At 42.0% G+C, this 23,586-nt stretch overlaps 4 protein-coding genes across 12 annotated transcripts in view; all 4 read left to right on the forward strand.

Annotated features, from left to right (window-relative positions):
- The window catches only part of LOC144929056 (protocadherin gamma-C5-like), a 373,601-nt gene that overhangs the window by 173,303 nt on the left and 176,712 nt on the right, over nucleotides 1-23,586 (forward strand). Inside the window, exon 1 of one of the 9 annotated variants that reach the window (XM_073356159.2) lies at nucleotides 4,975-5,206. The exons of the other annotated variants lie outside the window; for them this stretch is intronic. Within the exon in view, the coding sequence (XP_073212260.1) occupies nucleotides 5,162-5,206 (45 nt within the window). The 5' untranslated portion in view covers nucleotides 4,975-5,161. Of the gene's footprint in view, nucleotides 1-4,974; nucleotides 5,207-23,586 lie in introns of those variants that run through there. 9 annotated transcript variants of the gene reach the window in all.
- Nucleotides 1,472-4,945, forward strand: LOC144930802 (protocadherin gamma-A5-like). Its single transcript, XM_078854155.1, has 2 exons — nucleotides 1,472-3,922; nucleotides 4,769-4,945. Exons 1-2 carry the CDS (start codon nucleotides 1,502-1,504, stop codon nucleotides 4,943-4,945), a joined length of 2,598 nt encoding a protein of 865 aa, XP_078710281.1. The 5' UTR covers nucleotides 1,472-1,501.
- Nucleotides 5,233-7,600, forward strand: LOC140916409 (protocadherin gamma-B5). The gene has a single exon (XM_073358062.1). It carries the CDS (start codon nucleotides 5,285-5,287, stop codon nucleotides 7,598-7,600), a length of 2,316 nt encoding a protein of 771 aa, XP_073214163.1. The 5' UTR covers nucleotides 5,233-5,284.
- Nucleotides 10,797-15,048, forward strand: LOC144929057 (protocadherin gamma-A4-like). The gene is made up of 2 exons (XM_073356149.1): nucleotides 10,797-13,379; nucleotides 14,968-15,048. Exons 1-2 carry the CDS (start codon nucleotides 10,962-10,964, stop codon nucleotides 14,974-14,976), a joined length of 2,427 nt encoding a protein of 808 aa, XP_073212250.1. The 5' UTR covers nucleotides 10,797-10,961; the 3' UTR covers nucleotides 14,977-15,048.

Genomic DNA, 23,586 nt, shown 5'->3' on the forward strand with positions numbered 1-23,586 from the left:
TTGTTTTTCATTGTTCTTAAGATCCAAGGGTTTGGGTCTGTGTTCACCTGTACAAATTGGTGAGGATTTTTATCAAGCCCTCCCCAGGAAATGGGGTGTAGGGCTTGGGGGGATATTTTGGGAGAAGACATCTACAACTGGGCTCTTTCCCTGTTCTTTGTTAACAGGCTTGGTGGTGGCAGCATACTGTTCAAGGCCAAGGCAAAGTTTGTACCTTGAGGAAGTTTTTAACCTAAGCTCATAGGAATAAACTTAGGGGGTCTTTCATGCAGGTCCCCACAGCTGTACCCTAGAGTTCAGAGTGGGGAAGGAACCTTGACAGCTATCTTTAGAAATCTCATATTGGTACCTTCTTTGCCTTTTGTGAAATCTGCAGTGAAAGTGTTCCCAAAAATGAACAACATGTGCTGGGTCATCATTTGAAACTGCTGTCACAGGAAATACATGGCAGAATGCGGGTAGAACAGAGCAGGGGACAGACAATTCTCCCCCAAGCAGTTCAGTCACCAATGTACTTAACCCATTATTTTTTTAACAAGCATCATCAGCATGGAAGCCTGTCCTCTGGAACGGTGACGGAAGCATGATGGGGCATACAAAAACAAATAACATCACCTGTTCTCACTGTCAGGTGACATTGTAAATAAGAAGCGGCCAACATTATCTCCCTTAAATGTAAACAAACTTGTTTCTCTTAGGGATTGGCCAACAAGAAGTAGGACTGAGTGGACTTGAAGGCTCTAAAGTTTTGCATTATTTTGTTTTTGAATGCAGATACCTAACAAAAAAAATCTACACTTGTAAATTGCACTTCCACAACAGAGATTGCACTACACTACTTGTATGAGGTGAATTGAAAAATACTATTTCTTTTGTTTATCATTTTACAGTGCAAATAATATAAAAAGTTATTTGCACTGTAATAAAAATAATATACACTTTGATTTCAATTTCAACACAGAATATATACGAAAAGTAGAAAAACATCCACAATATTTAATAAATGTCAATTGGTATTGTATTGTTTAACAGTCCAAGTAAAACTGCGATTAATCCCGATTATTTTTTTTTAGTTAGTCACCTGAGTTAACTGTGATTAACCGAGAGCCCTAATTAATATATAATATACATTAGGAGACTAAAGATGCTGGAGAAATTAACTAACACACATATTGGGGAAAAGTGCGTTTAAAATTATGTATCTAAACTGCTGCAGTTATTGGTTGAGACTCTGAGTGTCGCTGTTCACCAATCAGGGAGACAAATGTGAGGAGAGATCAGGCCAGCCCCTGCCCGCTGTAACAGATCGCACAACACACAGACCAGACAGTCTTTGAAAAAGCCAGGATACACAGTACAGCACAGCTGCACTAAACCCCCGGGGAGGCTCTTGATCCACGAACTACTGATTGAAAAGCAGGATTTTTATTTTTATTTTTTACTATTTTTTATATACTGTTCGGACACACGGACTCTGAGACATCTATTTCCAGTGCTAGACATGACGGATATAAAGAGGCTCCGGGACTGCAACCGGCGAGTCCTGTTCTGCTTTGTATTTTTTACCGTTTGGGAGGCAATTTCTGGGCACATTCGCTATTCCATTCCGGAGGAAATGCAGAAAGGCTCTTTCGTGGGGAATATCGTTAAGGATCTGGGGCTCGATACAAAGGAGTTTTCAGACCGCGGAGTCCGCATCGTTTCCAGAGGTAAGAGGCAATATTTTGCTCTGAATGTTAAAAGCGGTTATTTATACTCCACGGAAAGGATTGACAGAGAGCAGATCTGCGGACAGATGGAGAAATGTCTGCTAAATTTTGAGGTTCTCGTTAAGGATAAAGCTAAACTTTTTGCAGTTGAAGTTGAAATCACAGATATTAATGACAATGAGCCCCGCTTCCAAGAAGATGAATTGGAATTTAGAATCAGTGAGTTAGTCGCTGTGGGAACCCGATATTCTCTTGAGGGGGCGCAGGATCCAGATGTCGGAATTAATTCTGTGCAGGGCTATTATCTCAGCAGTAACAAACACTTCTCTCTGGATGTGCAAACGGGAGCTGATGGAGACAAATATGCCGAACTGGTGCTGGAAAAGTCTCTAGACCGGGAAGAACAAGATGTTCACGATCTAATCCTCAGAGCCACTGACGGTGGAGATCCAGTTAGGTCCGGAACTGCACAGATCCGCGTTGTTGTCCTTGACGCAAATGACAATGCACCAGTTTTCAGTCAGCCTGTCTATAAAGTGAGTGTTTTGGAAAATGTGCCCGTCGGGTCTCTGCTGCTGACAGTAAACGCCACAGATCCGGACGAAGCGATACATTCGGAGGTCACATATTCACTCCGGAAGATGAAAGACAAAGCGTCCCAGATATTCCAGGTGGATTCTAAAACGGGGGAAATATCAACTGTGGGAAACCTGGATTATGAGGAAGCTGCATTATATGAAATGGAGATTCAAGCCAAAGACGTTGGAGACCTCTCGGCCAGGTCTAAAGTTCTGATAGCTGTTATTGATATCAATGATAATGAGCCACAGATTACAGTCACCTCAGTCACCAACTCTGTGAGCGAAGACAGCCCGCCGGGAACTGTGATCGTCTTTATACATTTACATGATCTGGATTCCGGAGAGAATGGTGATGTCATATGTTCTATACCACCCAACCTGCCATTCAGGTTACAGAAATCATTTGACAATTATTACAGCTTGGTGAGTGACAGAGCATTGGACCGGGAGAGGGTCTCCGATTACAATGTAACTATCACAGCCACAGACCGAGGGACTCCTCCTTTATCCTCAACAACAACTATTTTAGTACAGCTTTCAGACATAAACGACAACGCTCCTATTTTCAACCAGACATCCTACACTTTGTACATCACAGAGAACAATCCCAGAGGAGCTTCCGTTTGTTCCCTGAAAGCGAATGATCCTGACTCGGGGGAGAACGCCAGAGTCACTTACTCCATTACTGGAACTCGGAACCAGGAAGCTCCGCTCCCCTCCTCCATCTCCATTAACTCTGAGACTGGGGCTCTCTACGCTCTGCGCTCCTTCGATTACGAACAGTTCCGGGAGATTCGGTTCCAAGTGCAGGCTCAGGATGGGGGTTCCCCACCTCTCAGCAGTAATGTCTCCGTCACTCTCTTTATACTGGATCAGAATGACAACAGCCCGCACATCTTACACCCCTCCTTTCCCACCGATGGCTCCACGGGAGTGGAGTTGGCCCCTCGCTCCTCCGAGCCGGGTTACCTGGTCACTAAGGTGGTGGCGGTGGATGCAGACTCCGGGCAGAACGCCTGGCTCTCCTACCAGCTGCTGAAGGCTACAGAGCCGGGGCTCTTCTCTGTGGGACTCCACAGCGGCGAGATCAGGACAGCGCGCTCCTTTGTAGACAAAGATGCGCTCAAGCAAAGTCTGGTGGTTTTAGTGAAGGACAACGGGCAGCCCCCTCTCTCTGCCACAGCCACTGTCACGGTGGTGGTGGCTGACAGCATCCCCGAAATCCTTTCCGATTTAAGCAGCCTTTCAGCTCCTGCAGACCCCCAGTCCAGCCTCACCTTGTATTTGGTGATCGCTGTGGCTTCCGTTTCCTGCTTGTTCTTTACCTTTATCCTAGTGTTACTGGCCCTGAGACTCCGCAGGTGGCGAAACTCGCAGCTGTTTGACTCCTCGAGTGTGACTTTCAGTGGAGTTCCCGTCTCGCAGTTTGTGGGGATCGATGGAGTCAGAGCTTTTCTTCACTCCTACTCATATGAAGGTTCTCTAACCAGGAACTCCAGGAAGAGCCAGTTCAACTTTCCCAAATCAAACTATTCAAATACTCTGACCAGTCAGCAGACTTGTGAGATAAAGTATCCTGTGTCAATATCGGCAGATTTAAAGAGTGATGAAGGCGAGCAGAAATTTGTTCAAGTGAGTTTGCTTCTTTTCTTCTTTTTCTTTTTAACCACGTTTATGTGTTTTAGGAACCGGAAATATTTATTTATTGTAAAACCCATCGTCTTTTTTGGAACCATCACACATTATCACCTTATGTTAGAGTGATCCCACTTTCCTTATGACCCTCTACTTCCCTTCTCTCTTCCATAACTTTTTTTTTTTATTTTTTAGCCTTAATTAATGACTCAGGTTCAAGTAACATAATAAATCTTCCAGGCAAGTGTGATGTGTACTTTTTTGTTGACACACAATTCGATCTCGATCTTCATTGGGACTTTCCGACGTTACTACAATTCAAACACAAATGCAAGTGAAGCGTAACATACACAGTATTTTTAAAGGGAACTGCAATTGTTTGTTGGAAGGAAGGATCAGTTTATAGAGGGTTTTATAACAACTCTGGGAAACCTTTTTGATTGAGGCTGCAATCTCTTCAGTTACAAATATATTATGTTTACTTGTTTAGTTTCAGATAGGTGTTATTAGATCTTGACGATCCTGTGCTCTCTTTACACCAAAGTAACATAAATCCCACGAAATCCACCGGACCAGATTTAGGTCGTTTACATGGAACGATGACTGAAAAGGTATTTTATTTTTGAAGGAAGTTCTGAAGATAAATAAGTTCTTGTGCCAGGTCCCTGATTCTGGACAGGGAAATTTTGTAATAATTCAAATTTCATTGTGCTTTTTGTTAAAATCAAGCCACTTTGGTGACAGAACATACAAACTACACAAAAAGCAGACAAAAAGGAAACCCATACCATTCAGCTTTCCTAAATTCTTTTTGTGTGTTCGTTATATATTCTTCTACCTAAGGATGGACCAAGGAATGCATTGATCCAAAAGAATTTCCGTTGCCCTCTCTGTACCTACGTCCAGACTTTTATCATATCATTGGAGCTGCAGTTCTCAGACAGAGACTCAGAGTGCCGCTGTTGGCCAATACGGTGCGGAGCTGCAGCCGAAGATCCATTGGAGCCGGCTGCAGTGTGATTGCTCAATCACATAGTGCAGAACACAGACAAAAGCGCAAGCAGCCTCGCTGCTCAGAGAAACCCTCTATCGGGACTCGGATGCACAACTGGAGTGATAAAGGGATTTTATTTTATTTTCATCGCTGGGGATATTTACAATACAGGCGGGATTTTAACTACAGGATCTAAACGGAATAAAAAAGAAAGGAAAAGAGCATAAGTGCAAGCGAGTAAAATGGAAACCGGACACATACAGACCGGATGGGCAGTCACACGGCAGGTACTGTTGTTTCCTTTCTTATTCTCTTTATTCTGCCGGGCGGTCTCGGAGCAGATCCTTTATTCGATTCCGGAGGAAATGGCCAAAGGTTCCCTTGTGGGGAATCTTGCCAAGGATTTGGGGTTGCATGTCAGAGAACTGCCGCAGCGAAAGCTCCGTATTAGTTTGGAAAAGCCATACTTCAGTGTGAATGTGGAAAATGGCAACCTGTATGTGAATGAAAGGATAGATCGGGAGGAGATATGCGGGGAGACACGCCTTTGTGTCCTGGCATTCGAAACGGTGGTTACAAATCCTTTAAATATTTACCTCGTGAATGTCGCAATCCAAGACATTAATGATAATGCCCCGTGGTTCATAAAGAGTGACATTGATCTAGAAATCAGCGAATCAGCACTGCCGGGTGCGAGATTTCGACTAGAATCTGCGCAAGATCCGGATTCTGGGATCAACTCACTGCAAAATTACCAACTCAGTAAAAACCCTTCTTTTACCATGGCAGTGAAAGAGAGCCCAGATGGCAAAAAGCAAGCAGAATTAGTCTTAGAAAAGTCTTTGGATCGGGAGGAGGAAAGTTCCCACCAGTTAATCCTGACGGCTCTGGATGGGGGAGATCCAGTCAGATCTGGGACAGCTCAGGTTAGGATTAAAATTACTGACGCCAATGACAACCCCCCAGTATTCACTGAAAAAATCTACAAAGTCAGCCTGAGGGAAAATCTACCAAAGGGCTCCTTAATACTTCAAGTGAAAGCCAGTGACAAAGACGAAGGTTTAAATGGCCATATAACATACTTTTTCGACAGCATACCTGAAAACACCCGCAAATTATTCCATTTAGACCCTGATAACGGAGAAATTATAAATACAGCGATTCTGGATTTTGAAGAGAAAAATGAATACACCATGGAATTGGAAGCCAGGGATGGGGGTGGGCTGACAGGTCACTGCAAAGTTCATATAGAAATACTGGATGAGAACGACAACGCCCCGGAAGTGACGATTTTTTCAGTATCCAGTCCAATTCCCGAAGACTCACCGCCAGGAACAGTGATAGTTCTGATCAAAGCTCGTGACCCAGATGCCGGACAAAATGGAGAACTCAGTTGTAATATTCAACACAACTTGCCTTTTAAAATAATATCATCTTCTATTAACTACTACAAGCTCCTCACAGACAGCACCCTGGACAGGGAGAGGACCCCGGAGTACAATATCACAATCACAGCCACAGACAAAGGCACTCCCCCACTCTCTGCCCAGAAAACCATCCTGTTGCATATCTCAGATATCAATGACAACGCGCCTGTCTTTGAAAAATCTTCCTACACCGCCTATGTGCCAGAGAACAATCCCTCGGGGGCCTCTATTTTCAGTGTAAAAGCCTCAGACCGGGATCTGGACCAGAACGCCCGAGTCACTTATTCCATCTTGAGCAGCAACCTGAAGGAGCTGCCTCTCTCCTCCTACATCTCCATTAACTCCCAGACCGGAGCGATCTATGCGCAGCGCTCCTTCGACTACGAGCAATTCCGGGAGTTTGAAGTGCAAGTGAAGGCCCAAGACGGCGGGTCCCCGCCTCTCAGCAGCAATGTCACCGTCAGGGTGTTTATTGTGGATCAGAATGATAACGCCCCTCGCATCCTGTACCCCTCGCTCGGAGCCGATGGCTCCGCCTTGTTCGAGATGGTGCCTCGCTCGGCCGAGGCAGGTTATCTGGTGACTAAGGTGGTGGCGGTGGATGCTGACTCAGGACACAATGCCTGGCTCTCCTACCACTTGCTCCAGGCCACGGACCCGTCGCTCTTCAGCATGGGGCTGCAGAGCGGGGAGATCCGGACAGCCCGCGCCTTTGCGGACAGAGATGCTGTGAAGCACAGGCTGGTCACCCTGGTGAAGGACAACGGGCAGCCGCCTCTGTCCGCCACAGTGACTCTCAACCTGGTGTTTGCGGAGAGCTTCCAAGAGGCTCTTCCGGAAATGAGTGACCAATCGGGTGACTTGAAATCTCAGTCTGATTTACAGTTCTACATGGTGCTGGCTTTAGCCCTGATCTCATTTTTATTTCTAATTACAATTATAGTGGTGATAGCCATGAAAGTTAGAAATTCAAAAAGCTCCTCTGTTCTTCAATATGTCAGGCCTGCTCTTTATTCCAAGGCTGATCCCACGTTCCTACCATCGTACGAAGACGGGGCCTTGCCGTATTCCTATAATTTATGTTTGGCTACAGACTGCGGGCAAAATGGATTTAACTTGCTTAAAAGTAGTGACCAGAACGTTACAGCTGAGAATATCCTTTGCAATGACAACTCTAGGATTTTACTTGTGAATAATTGTGGTTCTGAAGCACCCAAATCCGGATCCGAAACTCTTCTCAAGGTGAGTTTTTGAATTAACACGTTAATTAATCTACTTGGTTCTGGCTTTAGCGCTAATCTGCTTTTGCTCGCTAGTAACAGTTGTACTGGTTTTAATCATGAAATTCCGAAGATAAAAGACTTCATTGATTCTTCAATACCTCAATTCTAATCTTTATTCCACTATGCGGATCACCGATTTCTACCAAACTGCGATGATTGGACCGTAACATATTCTTATAACCTGTATTGTGCTAAAGACGCTGGGAATAGTTAATTAAACTTTCTGAAAACGAATGGGCAGAGTAATACAGCCGAGATTATCTTTTGTAATGACAAAGCTGCGATTTTAATTTTAAGCAGTAATTTTGGTTTAGAGGGCTCAAAATCTGACACCCAAACGCTTCCACAGGTGAATTTTTTCATTGAGGTATTCGAGGTGAAGTCTACCCTTTGATTTTTAAGTGAGCACATTGTCGGGTGATATTTATGAAATTTAGAGTAGTTTATATTGCGATCTTTTCAGAGTAACTCCTCCCCACCCCCCGGTGTTTGCTTGTGTGCAATTTCTGTTATGAGGTGCTCCGAGTTTTAGTACCAAAGGATTGTTGGCGCCTGCTGTTTAGTGGTAGATTTGTAGAAGCAAAAATTGTTTGTTGTATTTTATTCTATATAGATTCGTATCTTGCCCTTGTCTGTGCTGTATCAGACCACATTCCAATAGTGCACTAACTATCTGTCACCTCTTTCTTATAATCTTTCCAGGGGAAGAATTGCGAGTATAGTGTTTTGGCAGGGTTTTGATTTTGACTGCGATATGACTGTGCATCAATCACCTAAATTTTCCAGCCATAATTTAAATGCCTGGAATTTATGTCATGCTGTAAATATATTCCAATTTTTCTAATATAATCTTCTAAAGGGACATTTCGGACATTTAAGGAGATACTTATTCAAAGAATTATTAAATGAGTCATTTTTCCACTCAATTTCACAATGAGTTAACGTCCTTAATCATTAGGGAACATCAATATCATTTCAAATCAAAGCGTGTAACAGAATGAGGTGTCAAATTTCATCGTTTGTGATCAACCACCTAATTTATTATGACTTCTGAAGGATCATGATCTATTAATTTGCAAAGTTTGTTTAATTGAGTAGGACATATCTAAGTCAATTACAAAATTGCATTTCATCCAGCATAAAAGTTATGGTATCTAAAGAGGAATTATGAGAAAAGGACCGAATATGGTCACCTCTACATGAGGATTCTATAACAGCCCATCATACACTGAGATGGTTTTTCATTGGATTAAAGGCCCTCTTAATGTCAACAAAGCCCGTTGCCAATTGTGCCCACATATCTATTCAGGGGACACCATCACAGGGCCTAATAACATCAGCCACACTATCAGAGGCTCCTTCACCTGCACATCCACCAATGTGATATATGCCATCATGGGCCAGCAATGCCCCTCTGCCATTTACATTGGTCAAACTGGACAGTCTCTAGGTAAAAGAATAAATGGACACAAATCAGATGTCAAGAATTATAACATTCATAAACCAGTCGGAGAACACTTCAATCTCTCTGGTCACGCAATCACAGACATGAAGGTCGCTATCTTAAAACAAAAAAACTTCAAATCCAGACTCCAGGGAGAAACTGCTGAATTGGAATTCATTTGCAAATTGGATACTGTTAATTTAGGTTTAAATAGAGACTGGGAGTGGCTAAATCATTATGCAAGGTAGCCTATTTCCCCTTGTTTTTTCCTACCCCCCCCAGATGTTCTGGTTTAACTTGGATTTAAACTTGGAGAGTGGTCAGTTTGGATGAGCTATTACCAGCAGGAGAGTGAGTTTGTGTGTGTATGGGGGTGGAGGGGTGAGAAAACCTGGATTTGTGCTGGAAATGGCCCACCTTAATTATCATGCACATTGTAGGGAGAGTGGTCACTTTGGATGAGCTATTACCAGCAGGATAGTGAGTTTGTGTGTGTGGTTTTTGGGAGGGGGGTGAGGGGGTGAGAGAACCTGGATTTGTGCAGGAAATGGCCCAACTTGATTATCATGCACATTGTGTAAAGAGTTGTCACTTTGGATGGGCTATCACCAGCAGGAGAGTGAATTTGTGTGGGGGGATGGAGGGTGAGAAAACCTGGATTTGTGCTGGAAATGGCCCAACCTGATGATCACTTTAGATAAGCTATTACCAGCAGGACAGTGGGGTGGGAGGAGGTATTGTTTCATATTCTCTGTGTGTATATAAAGTCTGCTGCAGTTTCCACGGTATGCATCCGATGAAGTGAGCTGTAGCTCAGGAAAGCTCATGCTCAAATAAATTGGTTAGTCTCTAAGGTGCCACAAGTACTCCTTTTCTTTTTGCGAATACAGACTAACACGGCTGTTACTCTGAAACCTTCCCTGTCTGTGTCACTCTCTGAAGGTGAACATCTAATTCTGCATTAGCATGTAGAAAACAAAACCGCTCCGATATAAGTTACATCACAGAAAAGGAGCAAATATTGGGAATACCATTTCTCTTTGCTTAGTGGTATAATACAGCATGTAAGAGATATTAATTTGAAAGAGAATGTCAGCTATTCCCATTATACACAATTATATCTCTCAGGTATTCTGTTCTCACGGGTTGAAAATAACAGGTTTTATTGATAATAAGATGGAAATACAATGTTACAATTACAAATATCCCTTAACGTGCAACAATAACTTGCCTGTGATATCATGGTTCTTCAAATCTCTATTTGAAGGGGAGTAAGGAAATTATCTCAGGCTCTGAATAATTCACAGGAAATGTGTACACCTACGTGGTATTTTCATATTTATACATCTTTGTGAGTCCCTGACACCAATAGACTTGCTTCATTCTGACAAAGAAAACTGTGATTGCGCACTCTAGTTATATAGCTAAATGGCACATCAGTATTTCAATAGCACCGTGATCTTTATGTAAAATGGATTAGGAACTGACCGCATTAAAACAACATAATCGAAAACTCATATGAGTTTATTTCTAATATAAACATCACTCGGTATACACAGCTCTAGAGAGTTAAACTGACAGATTAAAAGGCAGATTTTTAAATCATTGCCTGCAGTTACTGGTTGAGACTCTGGGCGCCGCTGTTGACCTATCAGGTGGAGAAACATGATGAGAGATCCAGCCAGCCCAGCCCCGCTGTTACACAGCGCAAAACACTGAGAGATCACACTCACTCAGAGGGATTGTGAAGGAAACATGGCTGCAAGAATTTTATATAAAACAGTCTTGGTTAAAACATCAGTGGCTGCGGAAACAAAGGGCTAAAGTTAAGAGAAAATACTCTCAGCCTTGACCCGGGAATTGGAGTTCCATACCCATAGGGAGAGAAATGGCGGATACACAAAGGTTCCAGGTCTGCAAAAAGAGAGTCCAGTTCTACTTTATATTGGCTACCTTTTGGGAGGCTGTTTCTGGGCAAATTCGCTATTCGATTCCCGAGGAAATGCAGAAAGGCTCCATTGTTGGGAATATCGCAAAGGATCTGGGACTGGATAGAATGGAGCTCTCAGACCACAGCGTCCGCATTGTTTCCACAGGTAGGACTCCCTATTTTGCTTTGAATCTTAAGAGCGGGCATTTAATCACCACAGAAAGGATAGACAGAGAGCAGATCTGTGGCCGGATCGAGAAGTGTCTCTTAATTTTTGAGGTTCTTATTGAGGATGAAGTGAAGATTTTCGCAGTTGAAGTTGAAATCACAGATATTAATGACAATGCTCCCAGCTTCCAAGCGAAGGAGTTAGACTTAAAAATTAGTGAGATTACAGCTGTGGGGACTCGGATTTCTCTGCAGGAGGCGCAGGATCCAGATGTGGGAATTAATTCCATCCAGAGCTATCAACTGAGCAATAACAAACACTTTTCTCTGGATGTGCAAACTGGATCTGATGGTGTTAAATATGCGGAACTAGTGCTGGAAAAGTCTCTGGACCGGGAAACTCAGAGTGTCCATAAATTAACTCTCACAGCAGCTGACGGGGGAGATCCAGTCAGATCTGCCACTGCTCAGATCCGTGTTGTGGTTGTGGATGCCAATGACAATGCCCCACTTTTTAGTCAGCCGGTCTATAATGTGAGTGTTTTGGAAAACGCGCCTCGAGGGTCCTTGATAATTACAATACACGCCACTGACCGGGATGAGGGACAGAATTCTGAGGTAACCTTTTCATTTAGAAAAATTACAGAAAAGGCGTCTCAGATATTCCAGCTTCACCCTAGGACAGGAGAAATATCAACGGTAGGTGACCTGGACTACGAGGAAGCTTCATTATATGAAATGGAAGTGGAGGCAAAGGATATTGGAGATCTCTCCGCCAGGTGCAAAGTTCTGATAACGCTTATTGATGTCAATGATAATACCCCCAAAATTGCAATGACTTCCCTGTTCAACTCAGTCTCTGAAAATTCTCCCCCCGGAACAGTAATCTCGATATTAAATTTGCGAGACAGAGATTCCGGCAAGAATAGTGAGGTCACGTGCTCCATACCAGCCAACCTTCCATTCCGGTTACAGAAGTCATTTGGCAATTATTACAGCTTGGTGAGTGACACATCACTGGACAGGGAGCGGGTCTCGAACTACAGTATAACTATCACAGCCACAGACCGAGGGACCCCTCCTTTATCCTCAGCAACAAACATTTTAGTACAGCTTTCAGACATAAACGACAACGCTCCTATCTTCAACCAGACATCCTACACTTTGTACATCACAGAGAACAATCCCAGAGGAGCTTCCTTTGGTTCCCTGAAAGCGAATGATTCCGACCTGGAGGAGAACGCCCGAGTCACTTACTCTATTAATGAAGGACACATAAATGAAGCGCCACTCTCCTCCATCTCCATTAACTCTGAGACTGGGGCTCTCTACGCTCTGCGCTCCTTCGATTACGAACAGTTCCGGGAGATTCGGTTCCAAGTGCAGGCTCAGGATGGGGGTTCCCCACCTCTCAGCAGTAATGTCTCCGTCACTCTCTTTATACTGGATCAGAATGACAACAGCCCGCACATCTTACACCCCTCCTTTCCCACCGATGGCTCCACGGGAGTGGAGCTGGCCCCTCGCTCCTCCGAGCCGGGTTACCTGGTCACTAAGGTGGTGGCGGTGGATGCAGACTCCGGGCAGAACGCCTGGCTCTCCTACCAGCTGCTGAAGGCTACAGAGCCGGGGCTCTTCTCTGTGGGACTCCACAGCGGCGAGATCAGGACAGCGCGCTCCTTTGTAGACAAAGATGCGCTCAAGCAAAGTCTGGTGGTTTTAGTGAAGGACAACGGGCAGCCCCCTCTCTCTGCCACGGCCACTGTCACGGTGGTGGTGGCTGACAGCATCCCCGAAATCCTCTCCGATTTAAGCAGCCTCTCAGCTCCTGCAGACCCCCAGTCCAGCCTCACCTTGTATTTGGTGATCGCTGTGGCTTCCGTTTCCTGCTTGTTCTTTACCTTTATCCTAGTGTTACTGGTCCTGAGGCTCCGCAGGTGGCGAAACTCGCAGCTGTTTGACTCCTCGAATGTGACTTTCAGTGGAGTTCCCGTCTCGCAGTTTGTGGGGATCGATGGAGTCAGAGCTTTTCTTCACTCCTACTCACATGAGGGTTCTTTAACCACGGACTCCAGAAAGAGCCAATTCAACTTCTTCAAATCAAACTATGCAAACACCGTGACCAGTCAGCAAACTTGTGTGATAAAGGATCCTATTCTAGTTACTGAAGATTTAAACATTAGTAATGGGGATCAGACCTCCATTCAGGTGAGGTAACGTAATTGGTCTTTTTGCTATTAGTTTCTTGCGCATAAATTTAGTCTTCCTCGAGGACTGTGCAATTAATTGAAAAGTACCGATTAAAGAGGAGAGAATCTGCGTTATTAAAGTTAGTGAGAGTTCTGCCATTGACCTCAGTAAGTATAGCATGAAGACCTCTGTGACTGAGAAAATGCAGTGTACATATGGCTTGCTCTAGGGGAGGAGGGTATTATTGTGTCTTAATTACTAATGAATAGGGCTCTTCCAAATTCACAGTCCATTATGGTCAATTTCAGGGTCATAGGATTTTTAAAATAGTAAATTTCTTGATTTTAGCTATTTAAATCTGAAATTTCAGGGTGTTGCAATTGTAGAGGTCCTGACCGAAAGAGGAGTTGTGGGGCAGAGAGTTCACAAGATTATTGTTGGGGGGGGGGGAGCGGTTGCTGTACTGCTACCCTTACTTCTGCACTGCTGCTGGTGGTGCTGCCCTCAGAGCTGGGCAGCTGGATAATGGCAGCTGCTGTCCGGCAGCCCAGCTCTGAAGGCAGAGCAGCTGCCAGCAGCACTATAGAAGTAAGGATGGCATGGTGTGGTATTGCCACCTTTACTTCTGCACTGCTGTCTGCAGAGTTTGGCCCTCAGTCAGCAGCCGCCACTCTCCAGCCACACAGCTCTGAAGGCAGCAGCTCAGAAATAAGGGTGGCATGGTATGGTATTGCCATCCTTACTTCTGTGCTGCTGCTGGCGGGGCACTGCCTTCAGAGCTGGGAGTCTGGCCAACAGCTGCCTCTCTCCAGTGGCCCAGCTCTGAAGGCAGCGCCCTGCCAGCAGCAGGAGTAAGGATGGCAATACCATACCGTGCCACCCTTATTTCTGAGCTGCTGCCTTCAGAGCTGTGTGACAATACCACAACACCCCCCCCCCAAACACACACACAACTCCCTTTTGGTCAGGACCCACAATATGAGAAACACTACTCTCCCCCCAGAAATCTGTATATAGGGTAAAAGCACACAAAAGACCAGATTTCACATGGGGGAGACCAGATTTCATGGTCCGTGATGTGTTTTTCATAGATATGAATTTGGTAGGACCCTACTTGTGAAGTATATACCATTTGTTTTGAAATGGCACAAACATTCTTTTCCTTTATTATTTTAAATGAAATTACTCTTTATTGAATATTTGTTTTAAACCACATTATCTTTTTAAGATTTCTTGAGACCCAGTTTGGGAAGTTACAAATATACAGACATTTCTGAGTATGTAAAATACTAAGGTTAGTGGAAGGCACATTGATGAGATGTTGGTGAGCTTCAAATCTACCCCACTGCAGGGACAATTTGTTTTTACTGTTGTAGTGTAGAATTATGTTAGTGCAGAATTATGCTGAGTAATTAATCTGAAGTTCTTTCCAGTTGTCTGCTGCATTGATTTTCTTGTCTCCAATAATCTGGCCTTTGCAAATTAAATCTTGTGGGTGAAGATTTACTCATCAAATTTTATTGTTGTTGCTTTTATTTTAATTAGAGATAAGTTTTGGCACCTGTTTTTAACGTTTAGAAAAGACAATTTTTCTGTTTCTGTATAGAGGCACTGATTCAGCTGACCTAGCATCTTTAGATCTTTGTACTTGGAATGAAGATATACTGATTGTCTCTAGACTCATATCAAATGAGAAGAAAAAATGAAGGATTTATGTGCAAGGAAAAGAAGATAAAGTTCTGTTTGTCTGTTTCTTAACAGCTATATAGATGTAGTTATATTTATGTATATTTCAATGTCTTTCATTTGAAAATGACAATTTAACTTTATGTATTAGTTGTAGAGTTGTTGATGTTCTTGGTCCAACAATATGAGACCAACAAAGAGGATGAGGTACTATCTTTTATTGGATCAACTTTTGTTGGTGAGAGAGACAAATTTTTGAGTTTACACAGAACTCTTCTTCAAGTCTGGGAAATGTACTCAGTGTCACAGCTAAATACAAGGTGGAACAGATTGTTTAGCATAAGAAGTTATCACATATTTCAAGGGGCAGTTCAAGGTGAAGTGGCCAGTGCACACCTCTTCAGTCATAGGGAGTGTGACCAGGGTCCCAGAGGAGCCACATTGAGGTTACTTAATTAGGGAAAACTGCAAAGAATGGGGCAGACAATCCCCAAAGCTGGTCATCATTCCAGTACTTAGATTCACCAAGCTCACCTCAAACAGCTTCTATAACACCTTACCAGTTACCCAGAAGCCAATAACACAGTTCCCTTAAAGCAAACCAGCCTTAGGCCTTTTTCCTGCTCAAACCTCTAGACCAGGGATTCCCAAATTTGGTTCGCGGCTTGTTCAGGGTAAGTCTGGGACCCCACTTCCTGGCTGGGAACAGCAAACCGTGGCCACTGGAAGCTGTGAGCAGCCATACTTGCGGATGCTCAGATAAACAAAGTGTCTTGCGGCCCACCAGGGGCTTACCCTGAACAAGCCGCGAACCAAGTTTGGAAACCCCTGCTCTAGACTATGGACTTATACTAATGGGAGCATTCTAACCAAAGGACTGAGGACCTTCCAATGATTTGGAAGCAACCAGAGACTTAACAAGCCAACAGTTTATTCCATCACTGCTACAAGCCTGATCCAAGAACTTTGTATTTATTGTATGTATTTGATTCCTTTAACCAATTTTAACTCTCATCTTTCTTTTGTTCTTTTTATAAATAAACTTTTAGATTTTAGATACTAAAGGATTGGCAACAGTGTGATTATTGGATAAGATCTGAGTTATATATTGACCTGGGTATGTGGCTGGTTCTTTGGGATCAGAAGAACCTTTTTGTTTGATGAAACTGGCTTTAAATAACCACTCATCTTTACGTCTAGTGTCTGGGTGTTGAATCCAGGACTGGAATGCCTCAGGAGACTGCTTTTCTGACTTCTTGTTAGCCAGTGTGGTGAAACATAAGTTTTCTTTTGTTGCTGATTTGATATATCTTATGGGAGAATAACCACCAGTATTTAGGTGTGTCTGCCCTGTTTCTCAGCAGTTTGTCCTGAAATTGGTATTCTTAGTTGTGACCCACGGAGACATGATGACAGGGAGAAAAGGAGAAAAAATGAATGTCCTCCCCACCCCATTCTCAGGATGGGGCAGTCAGCCAAACACACAAAGGATGTGTGTACATGCTAACACAGATGGAATGCACTCAAACACACAAAGGGTGCGCACATACACACCCAGGGTGCATGTATGTGTGTGTGCACAGAATTTTTGAAGCAGAGAGAAACAATTTGCTTTCCCCATTTTCTGGGCTACACAAATGTATATACATTTGAATCCCAAGTCAGCAGTGACATTTTCATAGAAAAGTGTTATAGCCTGGGTTTCAAACAAACAAATAATTTCATAAAGCTATAAAATAAATAAATGCTTATGTCATTTTCACACCCATCTAACTTTTACATTTTGTAATATCACAAATGGAGAATTATGAAAGTAGCATACATTACATATCCTAAACAATATGACATTACATTTCTATAAATGTCCTATCCTAACTATTTTTGGTGTGTATGTCTTATAGTTAGGCCTTATTAGGTTTAGTGAATTGGATAAATGTTTATATAATGACTATATCATTTATTTATTATTAGAGAGAGGTTCCCAAACATTTATATAATGTTTATTAAAGGAAAGATATATGTTTTGATATCATATATATCTGTTTAATAGGTCAAAATGCTTTTGTCTGTGGTAGTACAGTGAATTTTGATGAATTTACAAAAACAAATTTATCAGAGGCATATGTTGTATACTTGCATCTCATGATATCTTCTAATGAATATGTTTACACTGAATAATTTCAGCATTCCATGTCTCATATTTGGAACTCCTATGGAACATTTTAGTTTTGTCCCGAAGACAGTGTCTTCTTGGGACATGGCCTACATTTCAATTATGGAATTACGTGTGTTATCTTAATCGTGAGTTACCTTAAAGCTTTTGATTCTTTGTATGTTGAACTGCTGTCATTAAGAACATCATAATATTTGAATAAGATCATCATCATATACATCACATAACAGCTTATATAGTGCCTTCTAACCAGGTAGATCACAGTGCATTACAGATAATAATTATTTAATTAAGATTCCCAGCAATCCTGTGAGGTAGGAAATGTATATTCTACATATTTGACAGATGAGGAAGCTGAGACACACAGACTGAGATCAAGCTTTTCAAACTTCTAAACACATAAACCTATATTTAGGCATTAAGTGGGGGGCCTCATTTGGTAGGTTCTGAGCTCCACAAATCCTAATGGCATCAATGGGAGCTGCAGATGCTCAAAATCTCTCAAAATTAAGCTGTGACACTGCCTGCAGTGACTCAAGAGTGTGAGTACCAGCCTCAGGGCAGACTGTTAGGAAAAGGAAATTAGTTTATTTACAAAATTAAAGCAGGTAAACATATATACAAGATGAGTTATAATCTTAAATTTCAAAAGGTAAATGAATCTTCTATAATCAGCAACCTCTATATGTCCTTTAGGGCTAATCCATGCTAAGCAGCTTCGGAATCTCTTGCTTATGCATAGAAACACTTCCTCCCGCCTCCCCACACTCCAAGCAGCTAGTTCCTTTTGTTTGGGGTTTTTGTCCACCTCCTGCCATGTGCTCTAAACTTCAAACTCAGCGGATGGGAGGGGGCCACTTCATGGCACATCTTCAGCGGGAGGAGGCCGAACAATAACAGCCTCCTCTTGTTGATGGTAGGTAGTAAAATTCCTGTTGCAATATCTCACTATAGTCTGTTTGATATCAATAGACCTTTTATTTTAGGAAGGATGTAACACCTTCTGTTAAGATCAGCTGTTCACATGAATTAATCTCTCTTTCCTGAATGATGATTTACACAGTCACAGAGGCTCACAATACAATCACTCAAATATTACCTTACAATATGGGTTACAGATGTTATAAGTGAGATTAATGCATGCAGCAACTCACAAGCATTCAATAAATTCTACTATTCCTGATGTAGCCATTTGGTTTGATCAACTTCATGTGAAATTGTAGTTGCTCCTCTACACCAGCCATATGAAAGAAGAAGAAGAAATTCTAAAAACTAAACACATTCTTATCATTCCAATATATTTTTTAACAAGACTAACACACATATGAGCCACACTGATTCCAGTTATGTATTTGTCAGTGTGAGACTTAGGGACCTTGGCATTAATTGGCACATGGTCTGCCAGCATCACTTATTTATATTTATAACAATGGATTTATGTCTAAGTTAGAAAATTTTGGCCTAAGCCAAAGCATCTTTCCAAATGTCACACTGTCAAGCTGTCTGGAGTGGATCAAGAGCATTACAATCGGGTTCCCAAAGATAGTACAAGCTGCTGTAATATGCAAACCCTATATGGGCTAACTTAGACTAAGCAACTGCGGGCCCCTTGCTTATGCTTAGAAATTCTGACCTTTTGCCAGAAGCTGGGAATGAGTGACAGGGGATGGATCACTTGATGATTACCTGTTCTGTTCATTCCCTCTGGGGCTAAGTCCCTCTGGCCACTGTCGGAAGACAGGATACTGAGCTATATGGCCCCTTGGTCTGACCCAGTAGGGCCATTCTTATGTTCTTATGACCTCTCAAAAGTGCAAGCAGCATGGAGTTCTATTTTCTTCTTGTCTAAGATTTTTATTCTCTTCCCCTCAGAGTTCAAGCTGATGGGAAGAGTTCACACTCTTGTCTCCTCTTCATGGGGGAGTGGGGAGAGAAGTGCAGTTAATGAAGTCTTTGATGTTTTACAATGCCTCATTTGGTTTCAGTGGGCCTTCTGTGGAAGTCAGCATTTCACATTAGTTAATACTTCTTTCCTCTTTGGTGAGTTACAGTTACAGAGGATTACAGTGCAAACACTTTATATAACCTTATAACATGGGGTACAGATGTTGTAAGTGAGATTAATACATGCAGCAGCCTACAAGCATTTCATCAAGTCTAAGCACTAAACACATTCTTATAAATTTAACTTCTATTTTAACAATGCTAACACACAGGTGAGCCAGTCTGGATTTCAACTATATATTGCTCAGTGTTCAGTTGAGGCCTAGGGGCCTTGGAATGAGATGGTACTTGGTCTGCCGGTGTCACACACATAAGAATTTTGTGTTCACACTGCTGCTTAACTTAAATAATTCCTCTAGCTCCCTGATGTATTTATAGAGAGCAATCATATCTCCCCTCAGCCTTCTTTTGGTTAGCCTAAACAAGCCAAGCTCTTTCAGTCTCCTCTCATTAGGTAGGATTTCCATTTCTTGTTTCATTCTAGTAGCCCTTCTCTGCACTTGTTCCAGTTTGAATTCATCTTTCTTAAACATGGGAGACAGATGAATTCAAACTGTTCTTAAATATGGGATATCAGAATTGCGCACAGTATTCCAAATGAGGTCTCACCAGTGCCTTGTATAATGGTACTAACACTTCCCTATCTCTACTTAAAATACCTTGCCTCACAGGTGCCAACTTTCCTTTGTGCCAGTGTGTGCTCGCACCCCCATGGCCCCCTACCCTAGCCCCACCTCTTCCGCAAGTGCACCATGTTCCTCCTCCTCCCACCACCCAGTGCTTGCTTCGTGAAACATGTGTTTCACAGCTCAAGTGCTGGGAGGGAGGGGGGAGAAGAAGGACCCAGCTTATAGCAAAAATTCTTGATGTTAGTCCCCAAGTCCCTATCTTGCACTTCACACTATTAAATTCCATCCTATTTTTTTTATTATTATTCCAGTTTTCAAGGTTGTCCAGATCTTCTTGTATGATATTCCAGTCCTCCTCTTTGTTGGCAATACCTCCCAACTTTGTGTCATCCACAAATTTTATTAGCACACGCCCACTTTTTGTGCCAAGGTCAGTAATAAAAATGTTATTTTTTTACCAAGACCAATCCTTGAGGAATTCCACTAGTAACCTCCCTCCTGGGGCTTTTGTCAGCTTGATATTTCTGGAAGAGTGCCTTGCTCTCTTCTGTCCAACAAGGAGTTAATGATTTGATGAAGCCCCATGCAATGCTCAGTTGGTAGCCAATATTAGTAGGCTTACAAAGTGGTGGTAATTAGCTGAATACAATGGAATCTGGTTTATCAGGCCCTCTACAATCACCACATAGCTGGGCCAGACAGCAGACTGTAGATTCCAGGGCAGCTGCAGGAAGGATTGAATGAGTGAAAATTGTAGGTCTATGCAAACCATGACTGGGCTGTGTTTGCTCTTGGGAAAGTCATTGAGAATTGACCTTTTCAATGATATTTGGTGGCCATGGATGTCACGTGACACAAAACAAATGTCAGGAGTACAGCATTGCCTCCATCTGGCTGATCTAAACATGCCACAGTATTTGGCATTGGAGAGTGAAAGCCCTCTTCAGTGAAAGCTCAGGATGTGCTCCAGCATGGTTGTTCTTGTACAGCCCCATAGGCTATGATGGCTATTGAAATCACCAACGCAGATAGTAGGATGGCTTGGTGTTGGTAAAACTGGACATGACCATTCCATTGACAGTGGCTTGTATATGTTAATGACTGTCAGATAGCCATTCTTGATGGTGGTTGAGTAGGGGTTCATAATAGAAAGGTCTTTGATGGAATCCTTAAGGTCATATTTTATGTACATCACAAGTCCATATGTAGGGTGATGGCTTGCAGACATGCAGACTCTATTGATCTTCTGTCACTGGCCTTCACTCTACAGGTGTGTTTCTTGTACTTCAAGGCCATAGATGTTTGGAATCTGCAGGATCATTGTGAGGTAATCACACTTTACATTAGATAGGCCCTCAATGTTGAGCTGCACAATTTGAAGCAATGGGCCTTTTGAAGGTTTGGCCCTGACGTGAGCCATTATTGCCACTCTGTTTCTGACTGGCAGGTCATTTAAGGACCTCTGGTCACTGATTTGATAACATTCTTTGTGCTTTCATGCATAATAGAGAAGATTGTGTGAAGGTTATCATCTCCTCCAGTTTATATGTATTTTAAAATATGTATTCTTCATCTGGAAGTTACACAAGTATCTATCAATTTTGTGGATTTATGGAATAATGTTTGTTATTTGTTTGGATTAGGAGGATATTTTTTCCTCTCTTGTGAAATTGTTGCTGCTTATTTGAATTTTGAACACACATAAATGCTTTTACCATGTTTAAAATTCTACGATTTCAAATAAAATGTGGATGTTTGAAGAAGACTCATTGATTAGAGGACCTCTCAACTTTAAAAGAAAGAATCACCTTTAATATTCAATCTACAAATTTAATTTAATCCCATACATACATGGCATTATCTAGCCCCTACTGATATATATATATATATATATATATACTGTAAATGTAATAAATACAGAATTATGGAGCTAGCATAAATAGCATATCCTATCATTTTAACATGTCAGATTAATCTCTATATGTTTTTGTTTGTGTCTTCCTGTTGGGCCTAAACACATTTTAATGGTTGATTAAAATTTTCTTCAGTGGGCTATATAATTACTTTATAATAATTATTCATAAGAATACAGAAAAGTTTCTCACACATCTTTCTAGTAGTTTCTTTAGGAACAGTCATTCTCTGACATCACATATGTGATTAGTCACTAGATGAAATGCTTTGGTGTGAGGTATTGCAGTGGATTCTGACAACTAAATAAATAAATTTATTGAAGACCTGCACTGTGTCCCTTCACCTACTGATATTTTTGAAGAATATTTTTATGTCAGTATTTTCACTATTCCATGAAATGTTTCATATTTGGAGTACCTAATATTTCTATTGAGAACTGTTTGTTTTCTTCATAAGTAAATGTCCTCTTTGTATCTGACTTGGATTATAACTATGGAATGCCTATAAGAAAAAAAGTAAAATCCCTTATTTTTAGTTATGTCATAATTTTTGTATTCTCTATGTTGGTCTGTTCTCATTAGAACATCTCTGTGATACTTCACACTTATATACTCCTGTCATAAATATAAAGGGAAGGATAACCACTTTTCTGTATACAGTGCTATAAAATCCCTCCTGGCCAGAGGCAAAGTCCTTTTATCGGTAAAGGGTTAAGAAGTTCAGATAACCTGGCTGACACAAAATGACCAATGAGGGGACGAGATACTTTTAAGTCTGGAAGTGGGGGGAGGCTTTTGTCTGTCTGTGTGATACCTTTGCCGGGAACAGATCAAGGATGCAAGCCCTCCAACTCCTGTAAAGTTAGTAAGTAATCTAGCTAGAAAATGTGTTAGGTTTTCTTAGTTTTGGCTTGTGAAATTTGCTGTCCTGGAGGAAATGTGTATTCCTGTTTTTGTGTCTTTTTGTAATTTAAGATTTTGCTTAGAGGGATTCTCTCTGTTTTGAATCTGACTGCCTGTAAGATTATCTTCCATTCTGATCTTACAGAGTTGTTCTTTTATCTTTTTTTGTTCTCCTAATAAAGTTCTGATTTTTAAGAATCTGACTGGGTTTTTGGGGTCTTATAAATCCAAGGCTGGTTTGTGCTCATCTTGTTTATTCTCAAGCCTCCCCAGGAAAGGGGGTGTAGGGCTTGGGGGGATATTTTGGGGAAATAGGAACTCCAAGTGGTCCTTTCCCTGTTCTTTGTCTAAAACACTTGATGGTAGCAGCATTCTGTTCAAGGACAAGGCAAAGTTTGTGCCTTGGGAAAGTTTTTAACCTAAGCTGGTAAAAATAAGCTCAGGGGGTCTTTCATGCAGGTCCCCACATCTGTACCCCTAGAGTTCAGAGTGGGGAAGGACCCCTGACAACTCCCTTCCATCCAAGCATTTTAAGGGGCCTGATCCAAAAACCTATTGAAGTCAGTGGGATTCTTATTTTTATTAATTTCAGTGGGCCTTGGATCAGGGTCACAGTGAACTACAAACAATGATTAATTTAGTCTCACAACAGTCCTGTGAATTAGGAAAGTTATATTATTTCGAAATTAACTAAGAGAAAGCTCAGGCACAGAGAGATTAAATCAAAGAGTTCAAACGTTGTTATTAGGCATGTGAATCAATATTTAGTCAATCATATAAAAGGCCTAATTTTCCAGTAGGTGGGGACTCACACATCCTCAATAAAGTGAGTGGCAGCTGAAGTTGCTCAGTGTCAAGATTCAAGACACTTATTTAGGCTTTTCAGTATGGATTTAAGTACCTAACTTGAAGGCTCC

This window comes from Lepidochelys kempii, chromosome 8 (assembly GCF_965140285.1).
Source record: "Lepidochelys kempii isolate rLepKem1 chromosome 8, rLepKem1.hap1, whole genome shotgun sequence".
NCBI classification, from domain to species: domain Eukaryota; kingdom Metazoa; phylum Chordata; order Testudines; family Cheloniidae; genus Lepidochelys; species Lepidochelys kempii.